This window comes from Colletotrichum gloeosporioides, assembly GCF_011800055.1.
Source record: "Colletotrichum gloeosporioides strain Lc1 chromosome Unknown consensus_106, whole genome shotgun sequence".
Lineage (NCBI taxonomy): Eukaryota > Fungi > Ascomycota > Sordariomycetes > Glomerellales > Glomerellaceae > Colletotrichum > Colletotrichum gloeosporioides.
In genome coordinates this window covers 37,635-61,371 of record NW_025544751.1, presented here as the reverse complement: position 1 = coordinate 61,371, position 23,737 = coordinate 37,635, and the positions used below count along the sequence as shown (strand labels likewise).

Sequence of the window (23,737 nt, the reverse complement as noted above, 5' to 3'; positions counted from 1 at the left end):
CACTATGAAGCGATCGCTCGTGAAATCTACGTACGACCAATATGGCTTCCTCTATCGTGATCAAGGTGTCCGTCTACCGCTACGTCTACGATGCGCCATCATTTAGGACATTGTCAATGATGAACTGAACAGCCTGGTCTCGATATGTGTCCGCTTCGACCCACGAGCCATATCCATTGAACACAATACTGTTTGCTTCCTTGCCATAGAGTGGCCAGAGAGGCAATCCAGTTCCTGTTTGTGTCAGCATCCGTTTGATGGCAAACATCGTTATGAGAGCGACATACCAGAGACGCCCGTGTTCGGGTCAAGATCATGTGCAAAGCTGATCCACGAGGCTGACATCTGATATGCCATGCTCTGGTCCCAAGGCTGGTCTGGATTCAAGTTTGAGAATACGTATTGCTGCTCCACCCCAGTTCCGATGCCTTTCGTCATTGATGAGGTGTTCGTCTGTAAGTGGTTGAAGCGATATCTGTACACGGGAACGCCATCTCGGGCTAATGTCTGCGCAATCATCCGCGCTGGGCCAATCTGGACCATGTCACCGAATATGGAGCATGCCATTTTATCGAGAAGCCCAGATGTGAACTGAGCACTTCCAGTGTTGTACGGACATCCTAATTGGGGATTTGTGGGGTACAGACTGATGAGTTTTGAGACCGTCTCGTTCGGTAATAACTTCGGGCGGAAGTAACCCTGAGCTGGACTTGTGTCAGATGAGCTATGAAAGGATTACGCGCTCCATGGTGTCGTCATTACTCACCTACTGGATCAGAGAGTTGTTCAGTTGTGTTGATGCCGGTCGGCGCCGATGTGGTGCCCTCGTCGGTGTTTGCTGAGCATTGTCAGATACTACTCTCGACATAACCTATTAGGGTGGTCAAGCTTACTTCCAACAACTGTGGGTATCTTGATGTATTGCCCAGCGGGCAGAGCTCGCTGAATGGAGGTGCGGGTAAAGTCACCATCAACCGACTGCCCAGTCGACGATCCCACCTTTGCCCTGAACTCGTCAAGAGGCAACTTGCGAATGCAATCCAGTTTGTCTGAAGCACTGCCATTGGCAAGCGAAGAGCAGTTTGTGCCACTGACTAGCGAATCAAATGTGCTCTGAAACACTGTCGTATTCGGTGGCGTCAATGGAAACGCTCCACCGCTCTGCAGGATGGCTCCGCGGAAGAGACCGTCATTCCTTCCGCCATATGCCATCATATGGGAGTAGATAGATACCGCACCAGCTCTATTTTGTATTAGTGGATTGACGAAGAGTCCTCACTCTGGCTGAACCTACGATTCTCCTGCTAAGGTGACCTTCTTGGGGTCGCCACCAAACGCAGCGATGTTGTCCTGAATCCAACTGAATGCCCTTCGTTGGTCTAGCATGCCTGACATTTGGGCGTCTGTTAGATTATGATGAAATAGTAAGAAATGAAATACAGTAACATGGAGTTTATTTACCAATATTGAGTAAACCAAGTTCGGCCATTTCTTTTCCATTCAAGAACCCGAAGGGGCCTAGTCTGTAATTCTAGTGTTTGATCAGCCTTTCGCCCACGCCATAAAACGAGAGGTACTGGTACCAGTCTACTACGGACTTACCACTGAGACGAGAATTATAGGCTTGCCAATATTCTGAGAAATACGTGTTACAGAAGTCCCTTCGAATCTGGGATCGGCCTGACAAATATTTCCATGTAAGATATGTTCATGCGTGTGCATCACATAGAGACAATGACTTACGGTGTAACCATTTGTCAACCCACCTCCGTACAACCAGACCAACACAGGCAACTGGCTGTTGATGGACGTCGCATTCGTCGGTCTCCATATGTTGAGCGTCAAACAATCTTCACTTGAATTGCCTTGGTCCCTCGCAGAGTAACAAGAAGGTCCGAATTTGCCTGCTTGTAAATTGCCAAAAGACTTCCTCAGAGACACAGCTTGTCGCAGCCGCAGGTCACCGACAGGTGGCTCCGCAAAGGGAATACCCAGAAATCTCTGCACACCGTTGACAGCATCCTCCACGCCAACAACTGTGCCGTTAGTGGTCAATACTGAAATGGCAATTGATGGCTGAACAATAAAGAGTAGTAAGAAAGTAAAGACGAAAGATGTCAAGAAAGAATGACTGGCCATCATTTTCGATTTCTGTGTCTCTCAACGATTGACAATGAGCTGCCTGTTGGGATTTATCATCCACATATTACGAGCACTTCGAAAGGCTAAACATCTAATAACCCCCTGCGTGACCACCATAATCTAGCACCAATTTGACGACGTTTGCTGACCTTGAGAAATGCGGAGATCCCATGGGGTAGTGTGGTAGTGTTTTCCCACTACCGGATGATCGGGTCCATCCCACAATGTGGGAAAAGACCAACGTCTCTTGGCAGTGGGGCAGCGATATTATCGAAACTCGGCATAGATGCTCGGGACATGGGCTAATCAATCATCAGGGAATTCACCGAGAAGCTGACGGAAGTATTTGGGCACTTCACAAGTCCTTACATAAACCAGTAATCACTTGAGGAATGTTGTCGTTTAATGTCACTGAGAGAGCGCACTGCCAGTGAATTGTGGGTTTTAGCAGAAAGCGCCTCTCGCATTTGTGCGACATCATTACCTTCGGTATGCGGATGTGATCATTGATCCAAAGGGGCATCCATGGTACCTGAAATGGAATTGATTGCTAAAGTATGTACGGATGCCAGAAGACTACATATGGACTTGACGTTTAATCCGTCATTTGATATTTGCTTGCGGGAACGGATGGCCAGTATTTACTGAATAGGAGTGACCTTGATGTTGTCCAAGTCTTTGAAGACGACATCGTTGATGCCAATGGTCTTAGGACCCTCGCCGGTGAACCATGCCTTAGCTGACTCGTTCCCACGCAGCATCCACTGCAAAATTTGGGTGCCAACCACGGCTGGAATTCCACCATTGGGGGCATCAAAGGCAGCACTGTGGCCGAGATCATGATTCCCCTTCCAAGCCGGGGTTCCTGCAGGAACATCTGAGTAGTCACGCTCACCCTAGTTAGAAGTCAGCATTCGAATAAGGTAGTCATGAAACCATTGGAAAGGCAACAAACGTTTGTGTAGGCAATGTCAGTCGGTCCACCAAGAGTGTAGAACACGGGCTTCTTGAGGCTGCCGGCAATCTCCTTGCTCGAGGTCTCGTTGAGAAGACCGCTGTTGAAGATGCCGATATGGCTGACACGAGAATCATTCAGGCCGGCGCCGTAGGATTCGAGACCTCCACAGCTCTGTCCCCAAACACCAATGCGAGAGGCGTCGATGTGTTTCCAATCGCCTTTGCCAGCGTTGGCGTGAACCCAGTCAATAGCGGCAGTGAGAGCAGCTGGATTCTGGCCGGATGCGTTCACTGACGGATCATCAGGAGGCGCCACGTAGGTCTCGGGGTCGACATATGCTCGCCCCGTGGCGATGGCAAGTGCACCGTGGGAGGCTACTTCGCCGAGGAATCCTCTGAAGGTAAGACCGACTTAAGCGCGTTAGCACATAGCAAAGTTCATGGAGAAGAGGTTTGTATGGGACATACTAGGTCCGTGTTAGCGCTAATTCTTTTAAGATCTTGGGGCACCCTTACCAAGGCTTGCAGCCGCCATTACCCCAGACAATGACGGGCAGCTTGAGGCTTGAGCCAACCGCGGATTCTAGGGGCTGGTAAAAGCTATGATTGGCCAGTGATTCAACCTCGAAGTAGTACTTTCATTCATGTTAGTCGAAATCCACGCACGTGATAAGGGCCACTGTATGCATACCGACTTGTAAGGGCCAGTGCCGCCGTACTATCAAAAAAACGTCTTGTCAGTCTTCATGGGCCCAAGAGGCCGAGGAGCGTTGGACTTACTGATGGCCCATGGTCAGTAGCGACAGCAGCGGCAACAAGCCCAAGAAAAGCGACGGTCCTCATGTTTGCAGTAAGTTGTCGTGCTCAGCTTTTCGAAAACGGCGGCCAACAGTGCACCAACTGACCGACGTTGACCGTGAGTTTGACCGCCCAATATATAAATGATTCATGTTTCCTGGTTAAACATTAAGCCTTGACGAAACCTTCGGAGATTTGCTGTCAACAAACCGGGGGACACGGATCGGAGAGATGCCCCTGACGAATTGCGCCGAGGACAAGGTTGTATCGATCGCCATGCGCAACCCCGCATTTTACACGACATACTACCATACTTGAATAGAAACAAGTCAATTCCTCGACTACTATTAATGAAGTTGCGATCAGAATGGATTTCGCTCGTCTCTGATGACCCTTCACAGAGATGGAGTGGGCGCATGTGGGAAAAGTGCTCCCACCAGCGGCTTGGCGTCGAGCGAATGTGGGGAAATGGCTTTCCCATATTCTCCACCTAACCTGAACGCCGCCATGCCTGCCGTCAAAGTAGCATGCAACTCGTCACCCGGAGCCGAAGGCTAGCCTCAACTGCGGAAGAGTCGGAACCGGGCTTTCGGTTTTAGATGCTGAAGGTCTTTCTGCACGGTTCACTGGCTTGACGGCCGCGCTCTCTTGGAAAACTATTTCCTAGGAGCGACTGCATTGAGGATTTGAAAAAGGCGAAGAACAATTCTGCATAATTCAACGCCAAGTTGAAGTCAATGGCAAAGTTGCGGGAGTTCGCTCAAGGAAGATTGTGATCCTATGCTTACCTAGATAAAAGTGTTGTATCGATGTACAACCAAGGACACTGAGATCGCGCACTGCGGTAAGGATAAATGCTTAGATGATTATTGCTACCAAACATTGGACTTCGCAATCCGGCTAAAACCTCCAGACTCAGTGGGTGGCGGCCCAATGAACAGCAATTCACTTTGTATGGATGCTGAATATGATGGAATACACGACCGCAGTTACAATGTCTCCTATATTTCCCTGGAGCCATGGGAACTGCCGGTTTGTCCTAGAGAGTGTGTGTTACAAATTGGCGGACTTCGGCAGGAGGCCGCAGGTCTACAGATACTCAAAAGGTGATTCACCAGCTAATAGTACTTCTTAGACTCAATACATCGGATTTCTAAAGCACCTGAACCCATCGCTGATTCGCCACAGAATTGAGACTCCATCATCAAGGTCTAGGGATAGTAGGGTAATACAAAGCAGCACTGTGGCACGGGCCAGGATCATTTTTCTATCTGCATTGTTTTTCTAGTGCCCTCTTCATTCTCTTTTCTCGGAGTTCTTCCAAACCACATGATGTTTGATGCGTAAGTACTTGACTTTCCTACCAAAGAAACTGAGGTCAAATAGACGACGAGGCAAAACGCACGATGAATCTCACGCGCCCCACGCACCAGGAGGTTTGCTTATACCAAATCGGCAAGCCCTCACCCCCCAAGACCCTAAACACAGAACATTCACTGGCGTGCTTTTCTGAGGCACAGGCAAACTCAGCTCGACCCAGTTGTATGGCTTGGGAGGGGAAATTACAAATCTGCCCGCTCGCTATATGCCGTTATTGGACAAAGATATGCCGTCATGTCAGACATTGACCTTGCCAAACAACTGGATGCCACGGACGATTGTGCCGGCTTGTCCCAAGTGCGTACAGCGATTCAGCGCGACTAGAGGTGAGGTTCCACCGCGGATAACTGTTGATGCGCTTGAGACGGCTCAGCTGGAGTGGATAATCGAAATTTGCGAGCTTGAAAAAGGCCAGCTGATCACCAAAGACCTTTTGAGAAGCCGCTTAAGAGATATCAAAAAGCAACACGGAGATGGGCTTCTCTGCCCACACATTTCGTTCGATGACGGCCAACTCATGACGCCATTCGACCATAGACACTGTGTCTGCTTTCGAGAAGAAAAATTGAAGCGCCCTGCATGCCGCGATACATCCAGAAGCCACGATGCATGCTGTGCTCGTCGCGGCCGTCCGGAGACAACGGCTGTGTTCTTGCACCCAAGCGGCTGTAGCGATCCGCTGCACCACTTCCTTTGTAATTGTTGTTTGTCGGGATATCAGTGGACACTGATAGGGAGGCGAGTTTTCCTTCGCAGACTTCACAAGTTGCCTACTCTTGGGTGTTTTGGTCATTACCAACTTCGGGAGGACCCAGTTTCGTCCGAACGCGCCTGGACATGGACTCTCTCTATGCAAACAAGATCATAAGTTTGCTTGATACAAATGCGTATCAGGGCAATCGCTTCTCAAAACAAAAAATGCTTTGCAACCAGAGGGGTTGCTGGAATTCTCGAAACTCTAAAACCAATTGGATAGTAGAAGCTTAGTGACTCGTGAAACGTGAAATTAGCAAGATAATCAGGATGTATCTACTCAATTATAGAGACCACTTGCCCATCACCGCCCACAGCATGGCTTTTTGCCGTCTGTATGACTCAACTATCGGTGCGTATTGGTTGCCGAATACCACCTTGGTTTCATGGTTGAGAATCCGATATTGAGTGTTCCTGCTGTGACGAAATGCGAGGTCTTCCCGCTCCGGTGCACACGACTCCGCAGTCCGGCTAGACTCAGAGGTATCACTCCCAGTGCGTTTCCATGTTCCGTGACGTTCATATGATCTTCGCATACTCTGCACCCAAAGAATCCTCCGCCCACTAACATATTGTTTCATGCAAGCCAAATCCCGCCTGCCATTCGGGGAATGTGACCCCTGCTGCCTATGCAGATAAGCAAGCCTTAGCTGCGACGCTAAATATCGGCAACCTCAACGATTGGAAGCACAAAACACTCAAAGACCCACCAGTTCCAGGTCCTTTGACGCAATGTGGAACGACCGTCATTTGGTCCCAATAGTAGAATGATCCCGCACAAATGGCTCATGAGGTGGCTTTCTGCCATTGGTCGCCCGAGGTGTCATTCGTATCATCAACATACTGCTGTACTGGACGCACAAAGCCCTCATGGCTGTGTCCATTTCCAAATAGAGTGTTAGGAACAGGCCATTTTGCGGCGTGGTGACAGCTTGAACGGCTTGCTGCAGGCACAGGAATCTTCAGTCAATCACATCGATCTATCTTTCACTCCGCAAAATGGCCCACACAATGGCTAATTCATTGTGTCCACGTATCAGTGAATGAGTGTCAAGTCCCACAGACAGCACGCCATCCGCCTTGCGTATTATAGATACGTGGACCTGGTTTCAAACTGAATATCATCAACTTTGCCTGTCCTCAACTTCGTTCTCGTGAAGTTTCAGCATCAAATTGTCCCTCTCCATTCATCATTGGACTCAGTTTCGTTTCCCTTACAAGGGAACCTGTGGTTTTGACTATCTACTCAAGTATGGTTTCCAAGAAGGCAAGCCGTTCGGCGGCTGTTCAGGAGACAACCTTCCTCGTCCCAAACATCCACTGTCCAACATGCACCGGCTTTATCGAGCCGCTGCTTCGGGAGCTCACCCCTTCGCCCAAGTCCATCATTACCTCGATCATCAACCACAGTGTCACCGTTGAACACGACAAAGCCCTGTCCCCGAAGAAAGTCTCCCGAGTCCTGGCAGATGCTGGGTACGAAGTTGACAGCATTATCATCAGCCCCCAAGTCCAGGAGCTCGAGTCGGGCCGTGCGGCTCAGCCTCCTATTGCAAATCCTGTCGTCTCTGTCTCCCTACTGCGTCGTCTTTACGAAGCACTCGGTTGCATAGGCAGACAAATTAACGAAGACGAAAAGCAGAGGCGACATGCTGAGCATTGCCTGCAATGCCGCGAGGAGAAACTCGAAGGTCACGGAGAAGCCATCTCTGGAGTGGCTATTGGGAACGACCAATCTTTGAAGCTATACCGAGCCACCATATCGATCGAAGGAATGACTTGCAGCTCCTGTGTCGGCAACGTTACTAGTGCCCTCGAAGCACAGACATGGGTCCAATCCGTCAATGTCGGTCTTATCACACGCGCGGCTACCATCGAGTTCTTCGACGAGAACAAAACGAACGAGTTAGTCAACATCATCGAGTCTCTCGGATACGATGCTACACTTGAACGAGTGGAAGAGGTTGTTGGAGCCTCTGCGGATAGTCTTTGGCAAGCTTCGCTTTCCATCATGGGTATGACTTGCAGCTCTTGTGTTGGAACGGTGACCGGCGCCCTAGAGAAGCTGCCCTACACAGAGTCTGTTAATGTCAATCTCGTTACGAGCAGCGCAGTGGTGAACTTCCACGATAGGAGCCACCTGTACAACATCGTCTCTACAATTGAGGATCTTGGATACGAAGCCCTTCTGAACAATCTCATAGAGGTCAACAGCGATCGGTCGAAAGATTCCCACAGAGTACTCTCTATCAAAGTCACCGGCATGTACTGTGCACACTGCCCAGGACGAGTCTTGGCCGCATTCTCCCCTTTCGGAGACAGGCTGTCGGTGCAAGAAGATGGAACACTCGAAAATCCCATATTCACAGTCACATACGTACCTCAGGCTCCAGACTTCACCGTCAGGGCTATCCTCGAGTCCATCATGGCGACTGACGACGCCTTCGTACCCACGGTCTACCATCCACCTACCATGGAGGAGAGGTCTCAGCAAATGATGCGCCGCACACGATTACGTCTGATGCTCCGCGTTTTGCTTTGCTTCGTTGCCGCCATTCCAACGCTGATCATCGGCATTGTCTACATGAATCTCGTGTCACCAGAGAATCACGGGAGACACTATCTCATGCAGCCGGTCAATGGTGTATCACGAGCCGAGTGGTCTCTTTTGATAATGGCGACACCTGTTTACTTCTTTGCTGCCGATATCTTTCATCGACGGGCGATCAAGGAGCTGTACTCTCTTTGGCGACCTGGCAGCCCTGTTCCGATTCTGCGCCGCCTTTACCGCTTCGGTAGCATGGACATGCTTGTCAGCTTCGCCACAACTATCGCCTACTTCAGCTCGATCGCGGAAATTATCATTGCGGCGTCTAACAATCATCATGTGGAGATGCAGTCCAGGCCTTCCCACATGGATGCCGTTGTCTTCTTGGCTTTGTTCCTATTAGTGGGTCGCATGATCGAAGCCTACAGCAAAGCAAAGACTGGTGAAGCAGTGTCAAAATTAGGAAGCTTGCGACCCAAGGACGCGCTGCTGCTTCTAGATGATCAGAACGGGGAGAGTCAGGTAAAGACCATCGGCGTCGACCTACTTGACTGCGGCGATCGAGTGAGAGTTGTCCATGGGGGTTCACCGCCATGGGACGGTGTCCTCATCGATGGTTCCAACGCCGAATTTGTCGAGTCCAGCCTAACGGGCGAGTCAAAACCTGTGGAGAAGCGACTGGGCGATCTCATTTACTCTGGCACCGTCAACAACGGTGGCCCGATCACCATGCAGATTACCGGCGCTTCTGGGGATTCCCTCCTCGATCAGATCATCAAAGTCGTGCGGGAGGGACAGGCTCGACGCGCTCCGATCGAGCGTGTTGCTGACTCCATCACCGGGTACTTCGTTCCAGTTGTCACACTCATCGCTATTACGACTTGGCTAACTTGGCTGGGTCTTGGAGTTTCGGGCCGTCTACCGCAAGATTACAAAGACGTCGCGGTTGGAGGTTGGCCATTCTGGTCTCTTCAATTCGCCATCGCCGTGTTTGTCATCGCTTGCCCATGCGGGATTGGTCTTGCTGCCCCGACTGCGCTGTTTGTTGGTGGCGGGCTTGCTGCGAAGCATGGCATTCTGGCCAAGGGCGGAGGTGAAGCCTTTCAGGAAGCCAGCAACCTGGACATTATCGTTTTTGACAAGACTGGGACCTTAACCGATGGTGGGGAGCCCACGATTACTGACCACCGCATCCTCGATATCGAGGACGCGCGATGGGAAGCTTGGAATGAGGACATCGTCCTTGGCTGTCTCGGGGAGCTCGAAGGCAACAGCAGCCACCCAATCGCTAAAGCTATGACTACTTTCTGCGGGTCTCAACGCCAGAATAGCTTGAAGTCAACAAGCATTACAGAAATTCCTGGAAAGGGTATCAAGGGCACCTTCACTAGCGCTTCTTTCTCTGATCTGTTTGAAGTCATCGTTGGGAACGAAGCCCTGATGGCTGATCACGGAGCCAATTTTGATGAGCAAACATTGGAGGAACTAGACATTTGGAAGAGCCAAGCAAAGTCCGTGGTTCTCGCTGCTGGCAAATTCGTCTCATCCGACGACGGTGTTGGGTGGAACCCTCTAGCCATTTTCGCTGTCTCGGATCCTATTCGCACAGAGGCGAAGCCGGTATTGGATGCTCTACGAGAGCAGGGTATCGACGTATGGATGCTCTCTGGAGACAACGCCAAGACCGCAAGAGCTGTTGGTGCTATGGTCGGCATCCCGGAAGACCGCATCATCGCCGGCGTGCTTCCTGAGCAGAAGAGCGAGAAAATTGAGTACCTGCAGAAGAGCCAGATCAAGACTGAATCCTTTCTTGGCATTGGAAACTCCAGGTATCGGCGGCCGACCGTGGCCATGGTTGGAGATGGCATCAATGACTCTCCTGCATTGACTGTCGCAGACGTTGGCATTGCCATTGGCTCAGGTTCCGACGTCGCCATCTCTGCTGCCGATTTTGTTCTCATCGACTCAAGCCTCACGACGCTTCTCACACTCACGAGTCTCAGTCGAGCGGTGTTCAGACGCGTCAAGTTCAACTTTGCATGGGCTTTAGTCTATAACCTCGTTGCTCTGCCTATCGCGGCAGGTGTCCTGTATCCGATCAAGACGAACGGAAGCTACACGAGATTAGATCCAGTTTGGGCGGCGCTTGCAATGGCTTTGAGTAGCCTCAGCGTCATCACAAGCAGTCTGTTGTTGCGACTTCCGCTGTCGATAGTTGGATACAAGACCAAGACCATTGGGAATTTGTAGAGAATCGGAGGATGTATGTTGGCGTTTTCGACATTTACGTACTTTGAGTTGGTTTCTTTTTTGAGTTCGTACAATAGTTAATTATCATTTCTTGCCAATCCGTTATACCCATGTTGAGAGTGACTGATGCTGCGGGAGAACCATAAGTCAACATCAGTTCACTCATAAGTATTCGCCGTCTGATTGATCATTGCGGAGGCTTCCTTAACGCCTCGCCTGCATGGGTGCAAGGACAAAACTGCCTATAGCTACCAGAGGGCCAGGTCAGGCGTTTTTCTCGCTACCATACCTCTTGAATGGGGCTGCCGGTGGGCGCATTACGATGGCGAAGATCATGCCTAGGTACACTGCCACGGCCCACAGGCTTTGAAACCACAGTTTACCTCAATACAGGATGAGTAATCCTGCCCGAATGTCGCCTCAAGTGCTGCCTTGGCAGGACCTGACTCAAGTCAACGTGTCTTCAGCTGAAGGGTCGACGAGAATGGGATGATAAAAGGATGACACTTCGCCTGCCTCTGCGACCGGCCCATGCCGACCTTTCCTTCACCGCCGAGACCAGACTCCATCCCCTTGAAAATGAAATCCTTTTTCTCCAAGTTTATAGCCCCGCGAGAGGCCAGATCTACGACACAAGCCTCATCGGAGGAACTTTACGATGCAATTGATCCACAAATCAAAGGTAATCTCGAAATCGCCATTGACTCGACGAATCGCGAGAGATGGCCCGATGTCATTCTCAAGGCACGAAGACATATGCGATGCCACCCCTACCATCCCAAACGACTACCAAAATCTTATCGGCCATTTCAGATGGTCGTAGACCCGCCGAGCGATGAAAGCCAGGAAGCCAGTATTGGATCAAGCCGACCCGCTTTAACGACATTTCCAGTGTTCATGGACCTGCCAAAAGAGCTCAGAGACAAGATTATGCTCATGTCGCAGACTCCTATTGTCATGCAGGGAAAGGTCGTTATCGATCTGGAATGGAGAGAAGGACCGCAAATCCACTTTCAACCGTACAGATCGTGGTCGACCGTGCCTCTCTACGCAGTCAGTCGAGAGACGAGAGCGTTGGCAATCACCTACTTTGGAGAACCGCAGCCAGACTCTATCCCGTTCAATTCTTCGCAGGACTTTGTGGAGGTTGACTGGAACGGGTCGATGCAAGCTGAGCGCAGCTGGACTGGCAACCACAAGGGCCCCGGACCTGTCCTCGCAACTCGAAGGCGGAACGTCACCGAGAAAGAATGGCCCATGCCGCCAGAATTATGTGAAAGAATACAGCACGTAGTCATTGATGCCCGCAACGCGGCTTTCGAAGATGACTCCAAAAAAGGGCCTTGGCGACTGGTCTTCGGGCTTCTTAGGGATCATTTCAAGAACCTAAGGATCTTAGACATCAAGCTGTGGGATTTGGATGATGCGAGATCTGACAGACCGTATGATCCAGTATGCCAAGAGCTTTATAGGATTGATCAACTGGATTTTCTCGACGAGTTGGAGGACATATCTCGCGACGGCCATACACCGTTCTTGAAGCTAGAGTGTGTCAGTATCATACCAGAGCTGCCCACGCCCCTACAGGCGGAGAGAGAGCAGTTCAGATTTCGTTTGGTTAAGGGGAGTCACTTCAAGACAATCAGGCCAGGTGAGCTTCCGAGAGTTGGTCTTTGAGTATTACGAAGGAACCAAGAACCGCCATGGCTATGTTCTCGTAGGCTTAGCGCACATAGGATCATACGTGGAACGACGAGATAACTTGCCCGTCAATGAAGATACTCTACCTGTAGGTCATCACCAGTATTGAGTAATTACAGCTCCCCTGACCTCATGGCCCACATGCCGGCCCGAAGTTGTGCGTATGAAATACACGTTCTTGGCGTCACTTTTGCTACTTTGCAGAGAAATTCATCGCTTACGAGCGAATTCTCACACCCCAGTAAGCGAATGAAAATGATTCCATTAGCTATGCAGTGGTAAACATGATAGCTGACGCCTTGTTGAACGCACGCTCATATGAGTAAGTTCGTGCCAATAGATATCGTAATACCACATTGCCTTCAAGGGTATGATAGCGACAACTAGCGCCCTAAATGAGGGAACGAAGGTTTACTTCATACAGTGCCCGAACAAAAAAAACGGTCGACCCTAGGAACACACCTAAATACGTCCTACTAAACCTTTAGAAATAAAATATATAAAAAATATTCTCATACTTATTTTTATTAGAAAGGCTTGGGGTAAGTTTCGTTCTCATTAAAATCGGACTTTTACTCCCTAACTTTCTCAACTAAAGTTAGGGATAATGAGGACTCTGAAATGGGTTGCCCGTTTTCTTTTTTGTCCCCCCACTGTAGGAACTTATCGCAACCTCATATACGATCATGAACAAATGCCTCGTAGCAGCTGGTGAAAATCTTTTGGGACATTTTTACGCGATAAGTCGCCAAAAGAACGAAAGTTGGAAAATCAATCACGCATAGAAACTGGTAGCCTATCCTGCCCAAGTTGTGTACCATAGCAACCCATCGAATACCACTTTTGGGACCGCATGAGAACTCGTGTCAGGCGTCTTCTCAGGGGTTGAGTAACCACCAGGGTGAATCCGCACAGTTTCCGTTGGAATCAAATTAGAAGGCCTCGTTGTACGACGACCAGTATTGGTGGGTAAAATCTTTCCGTAGAACTCCTTCTTCTCATTCATCAGCCACGACCAAAAGAACTGAGAGGAGTTATGTGGAAGTCTTTCCATCATGCCACTGATCGCTAGTTCAACTTTGATGCATCCACTCCACAGAGAGAACTCAGTGTTCTCGCCGGTCATTGAGGGCTGGTGGGGTTCTGACGATAGTCGTTTTTGGTCAACAAAACGTTGAACGAGTAACCAATCCAAGATTGTCTGGGTCTTCTCGGAAGCCATGTAGGCAGATCTGTAGCCGTGCACTCCTTGGTAGGCCAGCAATGCACCTCCACGAACTAGATGCTCGACGCATTCTTGTTGTCCCGCAATGCAAGCAGCCATCAAGGCCGTCCCATAAGGACAGCCTTCAAAATTGACATCGGCACCTATGTCTATCATGTTTTTCATCATGACAATCTCCCCCCTCGACGCAGCAATGCACAGAGGGCTCCAGCCATAGGAAGGTGTGAGGTTTGCGAATCTCTGCATAGCTTTGCGGCCGAATCTCCTCAAATACTTAGGGTAGGCATCAGTAATCCATGGTGGTCCTTTGAGAATGATACTCCAGGGGAACACGGAGCTGTCCTCCAGTCGAATGTCCGAGTTCAGTATAAACGACGTGAATGCACTCTCGCATGTGGCGTAGTGAAAGGGAGTTCCCATGTCCGACACTGATGCTTGTCTGTGTATCTGGATTCCCATGTTCCAAGCCCAGGAAAACAGTGAACAGCTATGCTCACAGTGCATTTGAAGAAGATCCAGGACGGAGGCGTCGTTGTAGTCTGTCACCGCCGGATCGACATTCGCGTTGATTAGCTCCCTAATTACCGGGACATTGTGTGCATACACCGCTTGCAATAGTGCGGTTTGTCCACGTTTGTCTCGATAGTTGAGGTTTGCCCCTTTCTTAATCAGCAGTAGGGCAACAGCGTGGCTCTCGTCTTTATTGGATCTTATTGCACAACCGAGGGGCGTCCCATACCAATTGAAGCTCGTCGCATTAACATCAGCTCCATATTCGAGGAGAGTCTCAACAGCCTCCAGATCGGCTTTGTATGCTGCAAAGTGTAAAGGTGATCGCCCTTGGGAATCAACCTGTCTCAGAGCTTCTCTTACAGACCACTGCATCGGAGAAGAATGCCTGTTGAATGTTATCGATGGTGCCTCTTATGATCATTCTCAGTGCTTACTCCTTAACGTTTGGAGAATTCTTGAACATTTCCAGAAGTATTCTCAATCCATTCACATTCCCACACTTCACTGCCGTGACGACAAATCCAGGGTCAGCCTCTGCGAAACTGCCCCCTCCGCTAGCATAACACTCCAGACATTCGTGGAGCACCCCGTTCAGGTCGCTATTTCTCAAGACCAGATGCATTGCGGAGTTCCTATCTGACAAGTGACAGACTTCTCTGGTGATATCTGCTCGGTTTTGAAGCAGCCATCTGACAATATCTGTTTGACCCAGTTCAACCGCTCGGATGAGGGGAGAGCAGCCCTTACAGCTACTGAGAGTCATATCAAAGCTACATCCTTCATCGCGAAGACCTTCAAGAATCTCAATGTCACCGTCTTTAACAGCTTCTTCAAACTGATCTGCGAAGGCCTCGTGGCGCATTTTTTGATGACGCAGCGTTTGGGGATTGTTTCCTAGCCCAAACTCGTTCATGAACGGAGCAGAGTTTGTGTCGATGGACTGGAACCATTCCATCAGACGCTTGTTCTTCTTGGGGACATAGAAGGATGGTAGCAGCCCAGCTCCATCCAGTGATGGCTTGCATCCAGCTTGGAACAGGGCTTTTGCGACCTGCAATCTTTTGGCTCTAGCTGCATAATGTAATGCAGAGCTCCCGTCTTCTGTACGTGAGTTAACGTTACACCCTCGCGAACACAGGTATTCCACAGCATGTATATGACCTCTGATTGTTGCTAAATGCAAAGGTGTGAAGCCATCTTCGGCTTTGGCGTCGACATCTTGCAGCAGGTCGTTCTCGAGATAAAATCTTAGAACATCAACAGACCCACAAGCAGCTCCTAGATGGAGTGCGCCGAGGCCACCGAGAAGCCTCTTAGGGTCATGGCGAAAGATTTTCCGGGAACAAACCTGACTCCAATGTATGTTGGCGCCAGCGGGTTCGGCCGCAATTTCCTCCAAGAAAGACACCAACCCGCGGTAGGCAGCAGCCAAAGTCCCATCAAATCCGTTGTCATCTGTCAAAGCTGGATCTCCGCCATTTATGAAGATGGATTTCGCGCTATCTGGATTATTTTTCAAAAGATGGCGGATAATCGGGGTTTCGTATGGGCGTGAGCCCATCCGCAAATTGGGATTTGCCCCTAAACATACGAGCTTGCGTACAAGCCATTCTGGTGCTCCAATGGCGACATGTATCAAGGCACAGCCGTGTTTCTTGGGATTGGGCTCGTTCAGTCGAGATGCATCAGTATAGCTCAGTGCCAAATCAATCATCTTTTTCTCTAACTCCCCCGGAGAACTTAGCGAGTTTTTCAAAGCGAATTCCAAGGCCGACTCTTTAGCCGTGTTAGACCTAGCATGTATGCTAACTCCTTTTTGAAGAAGAAGTTCTGCAAGTTCATAGTCGTAGAATTGAAATGCTTGTCGGAGTAGGTCCACTAGTGGCTCGTGGTTCTTTATTTCTGTCCAGTGTTTGGTTCTTCGAATGATATCGCAGAGATCGTCTGGCATATGGCCATGCCGTTGCCATCTGTCCAGTTCTACACCCGAGTCGAATATTGGGACTAAACCAGATTTGCCAGTGTGATCCTCGAATGCTTCAAGATATCTAAGGCGAAGCAGAGAGCTGAGTAGTGTTGGGGATCGTTCAGCTCTCGGGAAATTGTTTAAGCACTCATGAATCGCTATACCGGCAAATTGTTCCCAGGTGGCCTGCGGACCGCCTTCACTGGCATGAAGGGAGTCCAAGATGGAAAGTTCGTCCAAAATCTCCCAGTTCTTGTCTATCATGCGATTATTTGAAGATGCGAGGCATCGCCGCACGTATGCCTGTAATACTGTCTCTTTGTATGTAGCACGATCACAAACCTTTGCATAAAGTGTTTTGATCCGATGGACGAACCCCAAAGTGGCGCCAGGTCCAAGATGTCGCAGTGGGTTTTCCTTCGGTTCACAGACAGCAGCATCTTCAAAGCATGGGAGCATGTCGAGGAATATCTCCGCGTTTGCTTCTATGACAAGCCCGAGGAATAAACCAGGAGACTTGATCATCGAAGGAATGATATTGCTGTATGTGGCCAGAACCACGGCTGAATCCCTTTCCCTTGCGTTCAGACACATGGAAAGTGGGGTGTGCCCTCCGTTGTCTGCCGCTTGCATTGCTTCCTCGACGATGTCTTTCGACTGACATCTTATGACAGCTTCCAGTCGATGTTTTGAAGTGATCTGATTATGAAGCACATTGCGCCCACTGAAATCTTGATGTGAGCAGAGCGACCCTCTGTCAGCCAGAATTTGAGCCGCATCAGCAAATAATTCGGGCTGTAAGCTCCAATTCCAAACATGCATGGGCTGCTTTCCGAACGAATCTATTTTCAGGGCGTCGCAGCCAGCATCTAGGAGCATTTGGAGGGTGGCTATTGGTTGTGTTCGTGGCTGTTCTCTCAGGGCCATGTGCAATAATGAACCACCCTGGCCATCTGAGATTGTGTCAGCGGTTACGCGAGAATCTTGTAAGATCTTTCGTAGAACGGTCAAGTTTCCACTCCTGGCAGCAGCAAGGGCATGCTCGGTCAGGTCTGTAAGGGTAAGACTGAGTGCAGTATTGACTTTCGTTATGTCGCGTGTGAAGTTTTCGTTGAGATCTACGGCTTTCTCCCAAGCGATGGAATAGAGACGAGGATGAGCTGAGGAATTGGTGATATGGCCGTCGAGAGATGCAATAAGCTGCTCAAGTCCATGCAGGGGCTTTACTGTCCCACAAGCCATTTTATTGGGGTCTATTCCGTCGAAGAATTGCTCCGCAGTGCATATATCGTCCTCGTTAATGTCCACACCAAGCTGTACTAAAGTCGCCGGGAGAAGTAGAGTACCTTCTTTGTGTGCTATCGAGAATGCCACTTGAAGTAAACTTTTCCCGGGGTAAAGTTTCGTGCATCTGGATCGCATTGAAGCGCCGGCATGCTGTAGACAAATGACAGTTTCCACGGCCGCCAAATGTTTGGCATCGTCTTCGGGAATGAAAACTCCGCTGAACCAATTTCCCACTGCATCATAATCTTCTAAATGGTTAAGACACAATAGCCCTTGAATCGCACACTGCAATGGACTACCCATAGGGCTTTGCAGATTCGCGTCAACCCCCTGATGTAAAAGATACGAACAGATTTGAGGCAATGAGAGAAGTGCAGCCATGTGTAACGGGGTGAAATCGGGATGAGGCAGAATTGATGCCATAATATTCTCGTACGCTCGGTCATTCTGCCGAGACAGGAACTTCGTTGCCCATAAGCAGAAGCAAGATGTTTTTTCTGGGTCAAAAAGCGTCCTCACGAGGGCTTTTACAGCTGGGTTTTCCCAGTGCTCGCTCGCGTAAATTTGCCAGCTTGTAGCAGCGTGAGGGTACAATGGATAAGCTTCGTCGCGCTGGCCAGTCTCTTCTGCTAAAATGACTTCGTCGATGCTCAGACGAGTAAAGTTTCCTAGCAAGAGGTACTTGAGACACTCAACCGCCAGCAAGGAGTCAGATGTGGAGCTCGATATACGGAAGACTTCGAGTTGCTGTCCAGGAAAAGAGCCTCCTTCGAGAAACTCTTGAACTGAGAAATGGGAGAACTCGAAATATGTTCTGTCCGCTGACTGACGTATGAGACTACTGCAATATTTCGTGATAGCCTCTTCCCCGATGACATGACGGTGGTCAAAATTCGAACCACACTCTGGCACTGAGAGAAGGTGTTGTAGTTCTCTCTTATTCAAAGGGGGCACTACAAAAGCTATTGCATGTAATGCGAGTTGAACAATGCGTATCTTCTTCGGTGGAATTCTTTCCAGTATACGTATATAGGTTTCGTTCAGGGTAGGGGGGAGCGACTGCAGTGCATCTCGGCATTCCTGGGCTGAATCGCATTCTGCAAGATGGTCTAGTTGACAAGCTACCCATCTAAACCTTTTCAACTACTATCAGTACTTATAGTCATAAAACACTTGGGAAATAAACCCACATTCCGTTTGCGCCATCAACCAGCCGGGACAGCGCTTCAGCTTTGAGTTCTGGATCACGAAGGTCAAGCTTTCGGTTTCTTGTTCTTTCTTCGATCTCTGTCGTGACATACTCGATTATGTCTTGCTTGTGGGCCGCAACTTCGATAGGAACAAAATCTTCGTACAGGTGGTATCGCACCTCGTCCTCGTCGCGACTCAATAATGCGATTGATACATTTGTTGATGCCCTTGAAATTCCCGCAAGGGCACTGGTCACATCAGTGGTGTGCTTACCGCACTCGTCGAGCCCATCGATAACCAGATATACATGGTCGTACATCTTCAAGATTCTGTGTAGTATCGCCTTCACCTCTTCTTCGCTCGGCTGTCTCGGTAATCCGTTACCTGGGTGATATTCTTCGTAGTGATGCTTCAGTAAGTCGTACGCCTCCATCTTTTGCAAGCCCAACTGGTATACAATAGCCAAGAGGATAGTATCAATATTTTGCGTAATAGACACCTTGTAATCACAAAAAAAGAAAGCGCATGCGATCGACTCGGCACATTGCCCCAGCGCAGCTTCGACAATCGAGGCAGCAAGAACAGTTTTCCCAGCTCCAGGAATTCCCTTCAGCCAAAGTCGAGAGTCAGGATTCGATAGCCATCGTTGAAATTGGGGAAGCCGAGTGAGCCATAAACCAGTTCTGCCATGCCGCAGACGAAGACTCATATCGTAGTTTTGTTGGGGATTGTGATGCACGTAAAAGCCCAGCAGTCTCTCGTCTTCCATCACCTTGTCGATTCGGATTGTGATTCTGCGTGTCTCTTTGACAATCTCGACACTTTCATCTTCTTTTGCGAGAAGCTTCAGCATGGCATCCATTGAATCCGCCGACAAAGCCAAGTTGATGTTTTGCTTGTGGCGGGAGAGCATATCGAGCCATTCTCGGACTTGATCCGAGGATATCGGGCGGAAAAGTTTGGTTCTGATGGATTTCAGGTCGATCTTGCTCAGCTCGTTGTCCATTGCTGTCAAGCTGTCACTGCAATCTTCGATATTGTGCATGCGGAGGTTGCTGTCGAAGGACCCTGCTTCCAGGGCTCTGGCTAGACGGGCAAGGCTGTTAAGGGCACCTCCGAGGAGATTGACCTCTTTCGCCAAGTCACCGAGTTCTTTCTCGGCATCTTTGACTGACTTTTTGTATTTAATCAGGCGGGTGAAGACGATGTCGGCGAGCGAAATGAGACCGGCAATGCTGGCGGCGATCGATAAAGGATCGGCCATTTTAGAGATGGCCTCTTCGGACTGACAGTGACACAACAGGGATTGCAGGAATCAGCACAAAACATCTTGGCCTCGGGATGGGCTCTCATTTTCTTAAGAGAGCTGAAATGACCGAGTTAAACGGATTCTTGTTTAGTGAGGCTGCAGATGAACGATTGGTCACCCTGCTTTCCAACCTCCAACACTCCAACATGCAATGCGAGGTACTTCCTCAGAGGATAGTGGGGCGCGAGGTGAGAAAGCCACCACACAGTGAACAGGAGACGAGACCACTTCAATTGTGGCTGCATTGCCTGCTTGCTTAGCCATCTTACTGTCATGGATCGCCAAGTCACACAATTACCTACGGGCACCGCGGCCTGCCTCAAGCTCCGAGTTCATTTGCGACAATCTTGCCGTGCTAGCCCCCAAATGCCTAGGGTGTTGGCCGTTATGACGCCGTCAGACATGCGAGGCGCTTTTTGTGCTTTCTTTCTCGAATAAGCTACCTTATGCCTGTGTATCACACAGCCTCGAGGCTGATTTTGGCGTCGCAGGCTTTGAGCAACGGTATGGCCAGTCGCCACGACAAGAATGCCATGGCTGCATGTCATCCATCAAGATCAGTGCACGAGCTGGAAATTGGCCTCAAGGTACTATTGGCCCGAAAAGCCCGTTTCTGATACTTATTGGTGAAAGTTGAGTCCAAGGCTTCTTCGACCTGGGCGTCGCGGCACTGGCGTGATTACTACCTGAACCTCTTGGCCCGTTGCACCGCAATGCACGCCTCTGTGAGGCTGACAGCTCACATAATGGCGTCGGGTTATGTAATTGAAGCAGCTGACGATAATGATTCCATGATTGATTCTACTTGCATATCGCGTTCATCAACTGTCGGGTCAGACGAGGGCGCTTACTTAAGTTTCAGTTCATGAATGAACTTGATGGAGGCCAATGTCGCGGTCGGGGGACGCAACCTTTAGCTGTACGGTATGTCGGCAGTCTTTTGTTCAATGAGCCTGCGCAGGACGGTCATTAGAAAAGTTCCCAAAGCTCAAGATAAAATCTCAAGTGTTTAGATTTGAAAAGGTTGGTGTGGAACAATCAACTCACGTTGACCTGCATCACCGCGAAAGAAGTCGGCTTTCGGGTCAGGCAATTTTAGCGGACTCCAGCCCGAGTCGGACCCGCCCCGCGTCGGGCCCGAACCCTACCGGTGTAAATCTGGCGATGCGACTCCACACGGGCCGAAGCTGCGGCGTCCGGAAGCACTCCAAGATCATCCCGCCGGTTCAATACTTCAAACAAAGTTTTACAGCTTCGCCTACACTCCCAATTACGTTCAAAATCCGTTGTAGACACCACTATCGTATGTTTGCAAAATCCGTTGTAGACACCACTATCGTATGTTTGTGTTTCCAGGCCTCGCTTGATTAGGTGCCAAGCTAACAACCGTGTGTCCAATCTTGTTCGTCTCACTCAGAACAGTACACCAATTTAGGTTCCCAAAAGAAATAGGATGCCGATTCAAGAAGATTCAAGTTGGGCAATTGCAATAATGCGAAAGAAGTACGGCCAGGCTTGCATAGAGCCTTTGCATCGCTGGATCGTCGCGAGGCGGATCGAAAATCTTCGCAGTTGTGCATCAACCTGCAAGCTAGGTTAATATAAGCTCAGGGGCAGAATTTCAGCGACGGACTCTTCACCACCGCGTTCGGGGCCGAACTCAGCCAGCCAAGACTCTTAACAACACCACATAAGAAGCAAACACTTCTGCCGTACCCACACCATCCCCACAACGGACACAAACACGATCCCATCGGCTCAGCCCAGCAATTCCATCGTCGAAACAGGAAAGAGGAAAAAACCACACAAGCATGAACCTCTTAAATAAGAAGGTGGTGGAACCACTTCCCGAGTCAAGGCATTGCAAATGCGCGCTCGTTGTTTGGTCGCGCCGCACTCAATTTAAGTTGAAGCAATTTCCCATCTTTCCAGAATACGGGGTCCGGACCCACAGACCACTGTGAATTCGGCCGTCGCGCCGCGGCGGTTCGGGCATCCCGGGGCGGGCCCCTCACCCAATTAGGCATGTGCCCCCCGGCCTCCCCAGATCGGAGAGTCCGCCGATCAGAAATCAGCCCTGGAGCAGGCGCAGGAGGGAGGAAATCGAAAAAAGCATATCTTGCTTCCGGTTCCCGCGTCCCGCTGGGCTGATGCCGATCCTGCTGGGTGTAGGACACAGTCTCTCTCTCGTTTGATCCAACTACCAGTCACTCTTTCACCTCAAACCATCACAATGCGCGCCTCATTCCTGTCCATCGCTCTCTTCACAGCCGCCGTGCTCGGCCAAGATGCCGCGCACCAATGGCAAGCAGCCGGCGCCAACGACCGTCCGTCCCCTCTCCCTCCCCTTCTACGACCCCTCAACTAACACTCCCACACAGTCCGCTCCCCCTGCCCGCTGCTCAACTCCCTCGCAAACCACGGCTACCTCCCCCGCACAGGCCGCAACATCTCCGTCGACGCCCTCATCGAGGGCATGCACGCCGGCCTCAACCTGCGCGACGACGCCAAGCTCTTCTTCCGGCTGCAGGGCAACAAGGCGCTGACGGCCTCCTCCACCGGCGACGCGCAGACCTTCCACCTCAGCGACCTCATCACGCACGACCTCATCGAGCACGACGCGTCCCTGAGCCGCGCCGACATCCACTTCGGCGACAACTGGTCCTTCAACCAGACCATCTTCGACGAGACCAAGTCGTACTGGCCCGCGGACCTGATCAGTATTAGTGATGCGGCGAAGGCGTTGGTGGCGAGGCAGAAGACGGCCAAGGCGGTGAACCCCGAGTTTAACCTGCCGCTGGACGGGTATACGAACAGTCTGGGGCAGACGGCCATGTACTTGGGTCTGTTTGGGGACTATGAGGATGGAAATGCGCGGACGGATTGGGTGGTGTACTTTTTTGGTAAGCTTGCTGTACCCTGGGTTGAGATGAGAATGTGAGAACTGACAGGATGAACAGAGAATGAGAGGCTGCCGTTCGAGCTTGGATGGGCTAGACGGTCTGACGATGACAAGATCCCGGCTACGGGCATTCTGGCGCTGACAACCAAGGTCGCGGTGCACTATCTTGCTGCCAAGATTGGGTTATAAAGTGGTGTATTTGGTAATGTTTAATTTATATCATCAGCGAGTTGATAGTACCGGTGTCAGACATGATTCATAATGATATCCATATGAAGACTGGAGGTTCCGTTCAACGCGTGTGATTGGCTGAGCACTCACTTCCACTCGCCCAACAACTTCAACCGGACGGCCACTCATTTCCGATCATGCCTCACCCCGACCCCAACCTGAGCCACGCTCGGCCCCAAGATCCTCGCAAACTGCATACTAACCACCAAGACCGTCTATCAAAAACAACATCCCCCAAATACGAGTCCCATCACCGGCACCCAGCATCCTCATCACCCGCCTCCACCCCCAACTCCATCATCCTACGGCCGCAATCACCATCCCCCTTGCGGCACTATTGCCAAACCCACTGCCATCACCCGTCTTCCCACCAGCGATCCATCACATCCCCTCCTCCATCCAACTGCGCACAAAGGGGGCCTCGGGTATCCGCTGCAGAAAGTGGATCTCTCACCAGGGTCGTCCTCAATGTGGCAGCAGACCGGGGTCCGTCCGCTCCTCTGGCCCATGCGACGACTCAGCGCCCCGGTCCATCACGAACGCTCAACGCCCAAACACCGGCCACCGGGAGCCACACGGCGGGT

At 50.4% G+C, this 23,737-nt stretch overlaps 6 protein-coding genes across 6 annotated transcripts; 3 read left to right on the top strand and 3 right to left on the bottom strand.

The window, feature by feature from the left end:
* Nucleotides 1-85: 85 nt before the first annotated feature.
* GCG54_00002382 (Lipase 1) lies at nucleotides 86-2,139 on the bottom strand (the record flags this gene model as incomplete). Its single annotated transcript, XM_045402475.1, has 8 exons — nucleotides 86-234; nucleotides 288-704; nucleotides 767-838; nucleotides 894-1,243; nucleotides 1,295-1,403; nucleotides 1,462-1,531; nucleotides 1,603-1,680; nucleotides 1,744-2,139. 8 exons carry the CDS (start codon nucleotides 2,137-2,139, stop codon nucleotides 86-88), a joined length of 1,641 nt encoding a protein of 546 aa, XP_045256998.1.
* A 644-nt stretch (nucleotides 2,140-2,783) lies between these two features.
* GCG54_00002381 (uncharacterized protein) lies at nucleotides 2,784-3,942 on the bottom strand (the record flags this gene model as incomplete). The annotated part of the gene is made up of 5 exons (XM_045402474.1): nucleotides 2,784-3,038; nucleotides 3,098-3,510; nucleotides 3,638-3,734; nucleotides 3,791-3,817; nucleotides 3,880-3,942. 5 exons carry the CDS (start codon nucleotides 3,940-3,942, stop codon nucleotides 2,784-2,786), a joined length of 855 nt encoding a protein of 284 aa, XP_045256997.1.
* A 3,340-nt stretch (nucleotides 3,943-7,282) lies between these two features.
* GCG54_00002380 (Copper-exporting P-type ATPase) lies at nucleotides 7,283-10,828 on the top strand (the record flags this gene model as incomplete). The annotated part of the gene is made up of 1 exon (XM_045402473.1): nucleotides 7,283-10,828. The coding sequence occupies one exon, from the start codon at nucleotides 7,283-7,285 to the stop codon at nucleotides 10,826-10,828; it is 3,546 nt and encodes a 1,181-aa protein (XP_045256996.1).
* An 813-nt stretch (nucleotides 10,829-11,641) lies between these two features.
* Nucleotides 11,642-12,505, top strand: GCG54_00002379 (uncharacterized protein; the record flags this gene model as incomplete). Its single annotated transcript, XM_045402472.1, has 1 exon — nucleotides 11,642-12,505. One exon carries the CDS (start codon nucleotides 11,642-11,644, stop codon nucleotides 12,503-12,505), a length of 864 nt encoding a protein of 287 aa, XP_045256995.1.
* Nucleotides 12,506-14,697: 2,192 nt separating this feature from the next.
* Nucleotides 14,698-19,975, bottom strand: GCG54_00002378 (uncharacterized protein; the record flags this gene model as incomplete). The annotated part of the gene is made up of 2 exons (XM_045402471.1): nucleotides 14,698-18,655; nucleotides 18,711-19,975. 2 exons carry the CDS (start codon nucleotides 19,973-19,975, stop codon nucleotides 14,698-14,700), a joined length of 5,223 nt encoding a protein of 1,740 aa, XP_045256994.1.
* Nucleotides 19,976-22,253: 2,278 nt separating this feature from the next.
* On the top strand, nucleotides 22,254-23,111 carry GCG54_00002377 (Aromatic peroxygenase; the record flags this gene model as incomplete). Its single annotated transcript, XM_045402470.1, has 3 exons — nucleotides 22,254-22,347; nucleotides 22,402-22,923; nucleotides 22,981-23,111. The coding sequence occupies 3 exons, from the start codon at nucleotides 22,254-22,256 to the stop codon at nucleotides 23,109-23,111; spliced, it is 747 nt and encodes a 248-aa protein (XP_045256993.1).
* Between the last annotated feature and the right edge of the window lie 626 nt (nucleotides 23,112-23,737).